Below are 12797 nucleotides of genomic sequence, written 5' to 3'. Positions count from 1 at the left end.
GTGACCTTGAACTTATCATTGTCCTTTCTCCATCCCCACCTCCATTGCTCAAGCTAGCCTTGAACCTGTGGCAATACTCCTGCCTCAGCCTCTTGTGTACTAGGATTATAGGCATGAGATATCACACTCAGCTTCCAGATTACTTGGAAGTTCCACTAGGTAGAAGTTTCAGAGAACATTTTTATTTGCATCAATCAAAGGAAAATATTCAACTTGTGAGCTCTCTGACGAGAGAAGCACTGAATATTAATGTATTAATAAAAATATATGGCACAAATGAGAAACTCGATTTCATGTTTCACAGCCCTTTTTACCCTTATTTCTACATATGTTTTTCTGTAGCACTGCTAACCCTTTAGATTTCTATTACCAGGTCTCGCTGGCAACCCTGATCCTCTCCCTTAAATGCAAAAGTAGTAGTAACTGCTGGGAACATGTGTTAAGTGATCATGGAAGGACCGCCCTAGCTGAGCCCTCTTCCCCTTTTTTGAATACCTTAAATGTTACTGCAGTAAAGAACCCTGATTCTCTGGTGTCTTTTAAGTCTATTTTTTAAAGTCTATTTTATTTTTTAAGCCTATATGTTAAATCTATTTTAAGCACATTTCTTCCATGAGAAAAGTTCAGTCCAGAAATGATAGAACAGTTCTTACATTTTAACATTACCTGGATGTTGAGAGCATAGAAATGAACACAAGGGGTGTGTCCATTGTCAAACAGCTCAGGATCTAACAGAGGGGAGGGTAACCTCTTGTTCAGCACGTCCATCTGCATTGACAGAAGCCAGGACTGGAGGCTTGGTGTGGAGGTAAGCGGACTGTTGTGTTTAGGGCCCTCCCAGACACTTCCCAAAATGAAGACCTAACTTCCACTTTCCTTTAAACTTCTCATTTTATACATCGATGCAGAGCTCAAGCTCAAAGAATTCTATTATGACCAAAACTAAGTAAGAACTGTGCGTCATTATACTACTCCCACATACTTAGGGGCCATTTCGTTTTAAGTGAGGCTATATTAAATCAGTCTTTCACTTCTGTTGCATCATAAGTTATATCATCCACATTCCTGCTTGTACAACTTCTTGGAGACTCATTTTACATGTCAGACCCTTTGGAAGCAAGGGGACAAGCCTATCCAGTGATATATTTTTATATGAATACATTCTATGAGACTGGACTTTCTCTGACAAAGGCACATTAAATAAGCTGTACAGAAGGGCAGTGCACTTAACAGCCTGATTTCCTGAACTTCAGGTCTGTTCTCACATTTCACCTTTGTCTTTCTCAGGCTCTGAGACCTTAAGCAAACTATTAATTTCTTCTAAGCATCAGTACCTACTTCTCCTTATAAACACTAAATGATATGATACACTTAAAAGTGATTAGCACACTGTTAGCTTGTAGCAGGGCCTCAGAAATGGCCACAATACAGACAGGTCAGAGCCCAATTTTGTAACCAATACCATCTGAACGATTCTGGCCTGACAGCGTCCCAGAGCCCATCTATCAGAGAAACAAAATTCTTTGAAAAAGAAGGTCAGTGCAGTTTCAACTGATGAGGACCACACGAAAACTGGTTACAGTGGTGACATACAGCACTGGGTTATGCCTGGTTCCACATCAGCTGTGCCAAGGTTTATCTTGGGGACCTTAAGCAAGACCTTCTGCCTCTCTGTACCTCAACTTCCTCATCTGCAAAGAATGGATAATTGGATCCATTCCCTAGGGTTATCCTCGGAATGGTCTCTAAAGCACTAATGCACCAAATGCTAGAACTGTCCCTAACGTTGTGAGCACAATGTTAACTACCACCAGAAGGGAATGCAAGCTTCTAGGGATCATTTCATTCTGTTCAGAAGACAACATGGCTGCAGGAAAGAATTCTTGGACAAAATCCTCAGTCTGTTCTGTTCTCTTTATCCCAGACTTGCCAACTTCTGGTTCATTTACTTAGTTACTTATTCTTTAAAAATGTCATACATATAATGTACTTTGATTAACACCTCTTCCCTAGTCAGCCTCTCTTATCTCCCTTCTACCCCCAACAAACCCCTCTTCCCAACACAAGCTCAACACTGGGCTCAACAATATACACCTTCTGCCATAAGTCTCCGGAAACTCATCCCTGGCCCCCTGGCCTTGTATTTCTCACCACCCTGATTTCTGTGCTGTCTACCAACAAGTCTTAAGCCACTGTTTGAGTCTGTCCTTAAGTACCTTGTGATTGCTGGGCTGTTGTCATGGAAACTAAGTTTTAGCAATGAGAGATATAACATGGAGGAATTTTCTCTTGTTTTAAAGCTATGGTTATAAGAACATCCAATTCATAGGTAATCAAGAACAATCAAACTCATTATTTCTCAAAAACTAATCCCCTAATCATGAAGAAAGAGCTGAAGTTACTAAACGCAGTGTTATTTGCAATATACCTGTGCCTTTCAGAGCATTATGGAGTCAGATGGGGTTTTGCTATTAGGCAAGCCTGGGTTTGAACCCCAGGTCATCTTCTTACAGCTGTCTGATAATGAGCAAGTCACCTACTCTCTGTGAGGTTTGGGAGTTGAAGAGAGATCACGTTGGCGTATCCACAGGGCCACAGATGCTCCTGAAAATATTCCCAAGTGACAAACGCGGCAGCGAGGAGTGCTATTTAGAATGAAGGGTTGAAGAGTGATAGTCACATTCTTCTCTCCCCTTCTTAACTGTCCTCTCTATTTAAGGATCTTAGCCAGGAGGCAAAAGAGGAAACACAAATTGTGAAATGCGGACAGTTATCTCTAACAGAACCAAGAGAGAAGCATGGGCTCATGAGATGGCTCAGTAGGAAATGCACTTGCTGCCAAGCCTGATGACTTGAGCCTAATCTCCAGGAACCACACGGTGGAAGGAGAAAACCGACCTCTGCAAGTTGTCCACTGACCTCAGCACACACGCTGTGTCACAAGCCTATATACAGAGAGAGAGACAGAGACAGAGACAGACAGAGAGACAGAGAAACAGAGACAGAGAGACAGACAGAGACAGAGAGAGAGAGGCACAGAGATACAGAGAGAGACACAGAGAGAAAGACACAGAGAGGGGGGGACAAAGAAGAGACATGTTACAATCTATACCATTAGCCATCAACCCTAAGACTTGACAAAATTCCTACACCAGCATTTTCCAATGTTACATTTTTTACAACCATAATATCCTAACTCAAAAATAATTATTGAGCCGGAAGGTGGTGGTGCAGGCCTTTAATCCCAGCACTCGGGAGGCAGAGCCAGGTGGATCTCTGTGAGTTTGAGACCAGCCTGGTCTACAGAGCAAGATCCAGGACAGGCACCAAAACTACACAGAGAAACCCTGTCTCGAAAACAACAACAAATATTGCATAAGGCATAGGAGAAATGCATGTTTAACTCCTACCCTGGAATCTTCAACTGAGTAGGACAATGAAGCAAAGAGCAGGAAATCACTTCCATTATTGTTACTTGGCATGCTTGCATCTAAGCAGCCACACCTATGACTACTAAAGTCTCCGCAGAAGGAGGTTCTCATGGTTCTTTCCTCGGGATTGATTTGGAACCATCACACATCTCACAAGTTGACTGGGTATTTGTACTTGCTGATATTCATCTTCCCTTATGTGATGCCTACCGTATGCTAGGTTTCTAGGTATGTAGGTAGGTAGGTAGGTAGGTAGATAGATAGATAGATAGATAGATAGATAGATAGATAGATAGATAGATAGATAGATACATAGATAGATAATAGACTTTTAACCCACATATTATATAACTGACAGAAACTTAAAATATAAGGAAGTTAAGAATTTTTATGCCTAATTAAGAAACCCTAGCATCAAGTTTACATCTACAATTGACAAACTATTTCTGAAACCAATAGTTCTGTAAAATGTCAAATTAGAGAGTTGGGGGTATAGTTCAGTGGTAAAGGACTTTTGCCTAACCATATGTGAGGCCCTGGATTTGAAGTCGGACACTGAAAGAAAATTCAAACAAAAGTATCAAGATAGAAAATCTTAGTATATTACAAGAAGGAGTGCCCCTGAGGAAATGCAAGGCAGTGTGAAAAGATGCATGTTAGGTTGAATATCATGTAAATTGAAGTGTAGTATGAATGTGATTTCCACAGGAATTATGGGAGACATACATTGTGGAAATATTGATGTGAGGTTTCGCTATGCTCTCTTCTAGTCTTTCCTAGATTTACACTCATTGGTAACCATCTCAGAGAACTGCTGACTGATTAAAAACTATTAAGTCCAGATGCGTCACAGTCCTGAGTCTTCCACCCCCACTTTCTAGGGAAATGGTCTTACTTACTGCAGATTGAATCATCTGTATTTTTGTAGTATAGTGACTATAACATATAAGCACACCAACTTTATAACAGCAGTTTTGTCATTTTGTATTAAAACAAGGCCCGGCCTGTGACGTGGCTCAGCAGGTAAAGGTGCCTGCCAGCAAGCAGAAGGGCCTGAGTCAGATTCCCAGAACCCACATGGGGTACAAACAGAACAGACTCCCGCAAGTTGTCCTCAGACCTTTGTACACACACCATGGAAGATGTGCACCCATAGAGATACAGAGACACGGAGAAACACACACACAAAATGAGCTATTATTCAGTGTGATCAGGGAGGAGAGCAGTGAACCACAGTTCCTTTCGGTTCTCAGAGAGAGAAGGCATGGGTGCCGGTTACCAAAAACCTACACCCAGCTGTTTCTTTTACATGTTCTTTTTAGAAAGGCTGTTTCAAAATACATTGAAGGCCCATGTATTCTCCAGCACCAACTCATAACTCTGGCCACCACAGATACACTGTGAACCTTGATGAAGATTAGCTTTGCTTCAGGAAAACCGTAGGGTGCTAAAAAAAAAAAAAAAAAAAAAAAAAAAAAAAAAAAAAAGAGAGAGAGAGAGAGAGAGAGAGAACTCACTGCCCAAAGTTAAAGAGGGTGTTTCTCCGAACTCTGTCACACCCTCATGCCTTGGCATCTTGATGTCTTCACTGTTTCTTTCTAACCCAAAATAAAAATGGAACCAGATCACAAGGTGTACTGTTTAGTGGCCATAGACATAGACTGTTTTAAACTAAAAAGAAACAAGTGCCACTCTAAAATATAAAGTCACAGCAGGGTGTGGTTGTTCATTCCTGTAATCCCAGCATTTGGGAGACCAAGTCAGGAGGCTTGCTACCAGTTCAAGTTCAGCCTTATGAACACATTAAGAGATGTAGAGTAAAACTCAATCTCAAAATTTGATTAACCAGCTAATTACTGAATTTAATTGAGTTTAAAAGAAAATAATAGTCACATTGCCTGCTTATTTGGTTAGAAAGGCACTCGTGAATTTAGTCAGAAGCAACATTTCTGAGCTGCTGAACTCACTTGGCTTCATGTAAGTGTGTTTATGCGCAGCATATTGCCCACAGGATGCCAGCAACCCCTACGTGTGAATGCGCCGTGCAAGGAACTTTCACAGCTCAAAACACACACAACAGCAGGAGAAAAACAAGAGATATTAACAAAATTCAATTTTCCATGACATGAAGCAATTTGTAGTGTTCTCACGTCTCCACTTGTGTTTTTTAAGATGATACATCTACCACTTTGGTGATCTGTTATATGAATTCACTAAAGTTGTGAGTAAGAAATTGCAGCCCACACCCACCATCACCACCTCCAACCACCCTCACACCCTTGAAACAAAAACATAAGGTCTTTCTTTCATGGAGTAAGTCCAAGAAGGTCCAAGAAATTAGCTCTTTTGTTTTGTCAGTTTATTGTTAGATCTCCTGAACTGTAACTAACCCCCACCCAGCCCACCCTAATCCTTTCGCCACCCTGAGATGTACATAAGAACTGAACAGTCCTCAAGGTAACGTCTGTAACAGAAGAATTTGAGGCTTTTTTACCAAAAAGCAAAGTGTTTCAAATCATGAAAAAGTTCATCTGGATTTTCGCCTTCCACACCCGGAGTCTGGAATTCTCAGGCTTGCGAGGGCAAACTGTGCTGAAGCCTGAGCTAGGTTAATTCATTTTTTGAGACAAAAAGGGTAGTAGAGCATGTGGAGGCAGCCCCACCCCAACACACTCTCTATAGTTCTCATTCCAACCTAAGAGCTCCAACGTGGAACATCCCTGCAAGTGATGGGCAGGGGATGAAGCAAGCACTAATCCTTGGCAAGCCCCTCTCTAGGTCCGTCCACCCTTGTAAGTGGGTTCCCTGCTTACCTTCTTCACGAGGTAGCCCTCCCTGATCCGCTTTGGTTCCATGCCTAGTGGACAGACACACTGGTCCACTCTTCAGACACATTCACTGAGGAGCTCAGTCTCCTCTGAGAGCCGAGGTGGTTGTGGGCTGCCCTTCTGACAGTGAGGTCTCTTTCGAAATTTCTCTTCTGCTGGTGACTAACATGATGACATCCTTTTCCCCTCACTGGGGTGACGAGTCAGAAAAAGGAACTATACAGCTGAACAGCCCATGCTTTCCTAATGCTGGAAATTAAGTAGAAAAGCTGATTCAAATATTTAACAGATGTAAATTTTTATTATCATATGTAAAACTCTTCTCCTAAAGAAGAAAAAAATGATAAGAGATGAACAATAAAACTTCCCTGCTTAGAAATTATTCTTGAGATTTTAAAAGTTCTTAATACAAATCCCAAGAAGCTGTCTCCATCCCCACACTTCCGTGTGCACCAGCCCAGCCAGGTGAGTGCTCAATCCCCCACACTGTCTGCACACTCTTAAGAGGCCCGGGTGTAAAGAAAAATGAAAGCATGAAATCTGCAGGTAAACGGATGGAAATGAAAAATATTATACTAAAATAACCCAGCCCCAGAAGGACAAATGCCACATGTCCTCTCTTATTTATGAAACCTAGCTCCAGATCTTTAGATGTGAACTTGTGAACCTGAAGTAAGCATAGAAGCCAGGAAAATAGAAAGGGATCATGGGAGGGAGGGGGGCAATGCACTGTAAAGATGGGTTTAATAGGATACAGGTATGTGAACAGGGCAAAGGGAGTAGGGGAGGGGCTTTAACTGGGGAGAGAGGAGGAGGGGTAAGACAGAGGGAGAGGGGGGAAGGAAAGCCAAATAACACTGGGGATCTTTGGGAAAGCCTTAGGAAAAACATTGTTTTATATGTTTATTTAAAAAAATATATGAAGTGTGTGTGTGTGTGTGTGTGTGTGTGTGTGTGTGTTTGAAATGGAGCTGTGCCACAAGAGTCATAGATTACCTCACAGAAACCTCAGTATCAGGCAGGCATGGGAAACTTTCCTTCAAATTTCTGTTTAGAATAGTCAAGGAAACCCTCAATACAATAGATCAAAGCATGGTGATCCACACTAGCACTCAGGAGGCAGAGGCCGATGGATCTCTGTGAGTTTGAGGCCAGCCTGGTCTACATAACGAGTTCCAGGACAGCCAGGGCTACATAGTGAGACTCCTGTCTCAAGTGGGGGAAGAAAAAAATATGGAGGCTAATTGCCATTGTCCTTGATGGACTCCAAGAGCTGAAGACAGCACACACTTCAGACGCAGGCCATGGAGGACTTGAGATGGAACTGACCTGGAAGCCCCCTCCATGAGGACTGGCTCTCATCATCAGAAGCTGCTACGCAAGCTGCCAAGGAAGAAAAGCTAATCAACAGTCCTACCCAGCTCTAAAGCCTACGAACCACAGCAGTGACCTGCGTGGCAAGGTCACTCCCCAATGGTACGGTAGTGGCACTTACATTTTGGGGGTAACCAACAGCTGTCTAATTGGATTTAAGGGTCACTTTAAGGGAGGGATTCATGTTTGATACTGTAAACCTAGCCAACTACCCCTGGCTGGAGAGAGGTCTTAGATCCAGGAGGAGACCCTGTTATGGCCATTTTTCTAAGTCAAAATAGTACAATTTCTAAATGTATTGTCGATACTTACACCCACAGATAGGTGTAGCTCTTGACCCTCATCAAAGATGCTTCTTTTGTGCAGCTGACTAAGATCATTACAGAAATTCACAACTGGTCAAATGCAAAGAACAACAGATCACAGGGTTCCTAGCCCCAGTTGATACAGCCACAACACAACCTCTACACCTAAAGCTCAGGGGACAGTGTGAAGAGGAGTAGAACAATTATAGGAGCCAAAGACCAGGGTGGACACCTGCTGCTGGATAGTGTCTTCTAGACAGGACAGGGACGCTGCACCCACGAAATCTCAGCATTATGACAATGTGGTTGATTAAATGTGACCTGTATAATGACACCAGCTGATATACCAACAGGGATGGGGGAAATCTCACACGACCACATCCTCAGATGAAGAGCTACAACCAATCAATGGCTGCTGAGAGATGGAAAAACAGTTTTCTCCAGGGATAAGCCCCCTGATAGGTTATCCAACCCCAAGAGGTCAGAGGTGTATATAAAAGCAACACCAAACACCAAGTGGACCCTGTAGGATTTTATGGTTTTTTGTTGTGGGGGTATTTTCCAGGGAGCAAGAAGAATAGTACAAAGGTAGGCGCCATTAGGGTAAGAGGGTCGGGAAGAATATGGGAGAATTTGGAAGAGGTGAAAAAGAGGAGTAGAAATGTAAATATTACTCACATATGAAATTCTCTAAAAACAAAAATTTAAATTAAAAAACTGCCAAGAAATTCAGAACCATCTGGCTAGCATAACAAAAGTACCTGCTCTTAAGCGCGGACCTGTTTTTATGCCAGACACTGGAGCGGATGTTGTTCAGTCAACCTCATTTAATTTACTCCCTCAAGAAACCCGTGGGGAAAGGATAGTATTGTTTCTTAGAAATAAGGAAACTCAGACTCAGAGGAGTGCTTGTCTCAAGTGATACAGCCGATAAAAGCGAAAGCCAGAAGCAGGGGAGGCACCCGCACCGGGGTTGTCCCAGCGAGCTGAGAACAGACCAGCATTACTCCACCCCGGGTTTCACTGGAGAAATTCCTTTAATAGTGTGTCTCAAACTTATTCAACTGCAGAATTCTTTTTGAACAATCCTTAATAAGACTTTGTTATAGATTAAGTTAAAGAAAGAATTATGGCAGCCCAGTATTCAGAATACAATGTATTTGGAAATAGGGTCACCATAGATACAAATGGTTAAGGAAAATGAGGTCATACTTGAACAGAGGGACACCAAATAATCCACTATAACGTTCGTATGAGGAAAAGAGACGTGCAGAAAGGAAAGCCCATTGTGATCACAAAGGCAGAACTATAGTAATGAATTTATAATCCAAGGGAACCAGCTAGAAGATGTAAGCAAGTCCGTCTTTCAGAAAACATGGCACTACAGACTAGTAGAAGCATGAGATAAGATGTCTCTGTGTTTAAGGCTACCCACTTGGAGATACTTGATTATGGCTGCTCTAAAAAATATAACGCAGTTTTGAAAAGCTAATATTCTATAGAATAAACCTTTATGAGATAGCGGGAAAGCTACTGCCATTCACCCTCAGATTTATCATCTGTTATACAGGGATAATAACGCCTGTCCAATGAGGCCCTTCTGAATATTAAACAAGATAATACAGGTTAATGTTTAGGACATTGTGTGGAGTACAATCAAGGTCTGTAAATGATAGTTATTTGTTACCTCTCAGACCATCAACCTGAGACAAGCCCCTCTCAATGGTAAGTTTAACAGAGATTTTGTAGAATCCATTGGGATGGTTTCTGAAGGGTTAAAACCTTTATCCCAATAGACTAGTCCTGATCTGTTGGCTGCAGTCAACAGAAGCAACTATGACTATTCTTGGTATGACAGAGAGTTCCTGGGAAGAAGCTGTGTCTGCAAAGACTGATGCACTGATTCAAACTGCAGTGGTGGGGATAGGTTCAGTGATGTGGATGGGTTGGGACATTTTGAGGACAGAGAGCCTAATGACTCTGAATCTTGGGCTAGTTTTCACTCCCTAAATACCTCTGTGTGGGAACTAATACCCTGTGACTAATAGACAAAAGCCTCTGTAATTTACTAACTCAGCAGACCATTATTTTCAACCAACTCAAAAGTTAGCAATGTGATCAGGGAGAATCTGAGGCCCATAAGAAAGGTTTTCTCCCATCTTGCTTTAACCTGCCTCTCTGATGGCCCACAAATGTATTTTTTAATGCCTTGATTTGTAATGCTCTTTTGTACTGTAACTATAAAACTCCACAAAACTGCTTCCCATTGGAAAACTATAGTTAGGAAGATCTAAATGTATGTTCCTGGACCATGGTCACTCATACTTGCTCCAGAATAAATCATATCTTTTATTCCTTTGAGTTGGGAGCTTTTTCTTTTGATGACAGAGGCAAATGTGAATTTGCTGAAGAAAACAAGACGATTTGTAAACTTAAAGGAACAATGAAGGCTGGTATTCTGAGGAAAGAAAGAAACATGGCAGCTACAGGTTCTAGAAAGCAAGAACTACCAAAGCATCATTTTAAGATACCATAAGACAATATACCCATGACTTCCATGCTCCACACAATGTCCAAGCACTGAACTTCTGATGAGCATCACTTGACCTCAGACTCCCTTCTCTGGTCACTGAAGGAGAAGCATGTGGACTGATCACACTCAGAAGATCCTGAATGGTATAGAGAACGGACTGTTTCCCAAAAGTGAGCCCCAGGTGCTGCTAAGCATAGGAGGTAATGGAGAAAAGTGAAAGGCCTCTGAGAGCCTGGAAAGCTGAGAAGAAGCCAGTTCACAAGCCTTCCAGTTCATTCCCTGCCATTTCCAGCCCTATTTTCAACAAGCAGTTGATACCTCTTTATTTTCAATGTTTTATACAAATACTCATCACATAAAATTATAAAGGGCTTGCTAACCGGACCCCATTACACTGTCATTAATTAGAAATTATTAAAAAAAATATGTGGGTGAAAGAATCAGCATTTGATGGTACTTGCACAAGGCAAAAACAGATGAAGACAATGATTTGTTGAGTCCATAGTCATAGACATTTTGCTATGAGAGAGAGAGAGAGAGAGAGAGAGAGAGAGAGAGAGAGAGAGAGAGAGAGAGAGAGAGAGAGAGAGAGAGAGAACGGAAGTCACTATTCGTAAGTTCACCCATTTGCCCCTCTCAATTCATGATGGATTAGATGTTGCCCCGCCTACCTCCCTCATGACTTCCTAGCAACACCTACTGGTCAGTAAAGGAAATTCTCAACGTCATCAGTCAAGATTTCTCTTTCTCAAGGGAGTTTGAGTTTGAGCAAATGTTCTACATTAGACCCCACTCCTAGACCAGATCACTAGAGACTCTTACAGCATCTCTCTCAGGTGGGAGTCCAGGCTTTCCTTCAGACGTTTTCCTTGCTGATTCTCCCACACATCACCAATAGCTTTGGAAAGGGTGTAGGACTCATTCCTGCTGTAAGGAAAATTTAAAGCTTTGGTATGAGGAACAAAAAAGATTACGATGGGTCTGCAGTATAACACTATCATTTACAGTAAATCTTCTGGAAAATGTGTTTCTATAAATGTGTGTGCCTCTCCTTGTCTAGGGGCCTTTTTATAACTGTAAGTTATGGATAACTGGTGGCAACACAAATCCTAACAAGAACAGAACCACATTTCAAGAGACTACATCAAGCCCTGCTTTCCTACTGCGCTTTCCCTGGTAGGGCCAGGTTCCTGTCCGTTTATGAGTGGGTTTCAGCACTCCTTTATTCTGTATGTTTTTGTCCTTGACCTCTCCTTTAAACAAGTTGTGATGTTGAATTGCAACTTTTTTATTTATTCTACATGAGAGTTGCAATAGTATCCCTATTGAATTTTCCATTATCTCTAATTACTCAAAAGGACCTTAAATTTACCTGAGAAATATCACAAAATTGCTATTATTGAACCTAAATTGAAAGGAAAGTATCCAAACCTTGATGAGTCTGGGATTTTACCCAGCTGCAAGCAAACAGTTGCCCTGCGGGTCTCATGGCCAACACATACAATGTCTGAACCTTTGGATGAGACAACAGACTTTGTTACTTATGTCCTAATAAAGCAGAGTGGGGAAAACGTTTGTACAGGTACTCTTTGCCCTCAAGTGCTGTGAAGAGTAAAGATCTTTTCTGGTGAATACTGTGCATTGCACCTAAGTAATGTTGAGCTCAAGAAGCCTAAATCTTTTACAATAAGCCACACAAGTAAACCTGCCCAAATTTTGCCTCTGAGAGAGATAATCTTTGCTGTTCTGAATAGTAAACAAATCTGTCCCCTTCTCTGAAAGCGCTCGCTCTCTCTCTCTCTCCCTTCTTTCCAATAGATTGTCATTGTTGTTATACAAATATATTTTTTAAAAAAGAGAGTACCTCTGTTTGCAAAGATAATCATGAATATCTAAGATATTCATGGGAATAGCCAAAAAAAATCAATTCAATTTCCTAACTCATTTAAATACATTAGAAGGCTTCTAGTTGGTGTCCAGGAAACAGGATTCCAGTTCAACAGACAGGAAAATTCACATGGAATTATTTTATATGTGTGTAATGTGTGTGTAGAATCATGTGATATATATGTCCATTTTTCTTAAAAATGTAGTTTCCACACAGAAAATTTCCCTTGCTTTATCATCAGTGAGAAACTGTTGTTAACATTCTGGTAGTAGTAACAAGCACACTTGGATCTCAGATCTTGATTTCTAATATTAATCTCCAGTAAAAAGAACTAGAGCTTTTTGGAGAAATGGATGATTTTACAATTCCAGTATGAAGCACACAAGGTGACCCAGGATCATCTTCTACTGTCAAAAATAAAGTGATTTTAAGCAGTAT

The 12797-nt window shown here is 41.4% G+C and overlaps 1 protein-coding gene across 1 annotated transcript in view; it reads right to left on the bottom strand.

The window, feature by feature from the left end:
• The window catches only part of Plek (pleckstrin), a 35507-nt gene extending 29081 nt beyond the window's left edge, over positions 1-6426 (bottom strand). The window contains exon 1 of the mRNA XM_059275418.1: positions 6245-6426. Coding sequence (XP_059131401.1) covers positions 6245-6286 — 42 coding nt within the window. The 5' untranslated portion in view covers positions 6287-6426. The remainder of the gene's footprint in view (positions 1-6244) is intronic.
• Positions 6427-12797: the final 6371 nt, after the last annotated feature.

Source organism: Peromyscus eremicus, chromosome 10 (genome assembly GCF_949786415.1).
Source record: "Peromyscus eremicus chromosome 10, PerEre_H2_v1, whole genome shotgun sequence".
In the NCBI taxonomy this organism is placed as follows: Eukaryota; Metazoa; Chordata; class Mammalia; order Rodentia; family Cricetidae; genus Peromyscus; species Peromyscus eremicus.
Note: the sequence above shows the minus strand (reverse complement) of the source record. Positions and strands in the feature narration are given on the sequence as shown.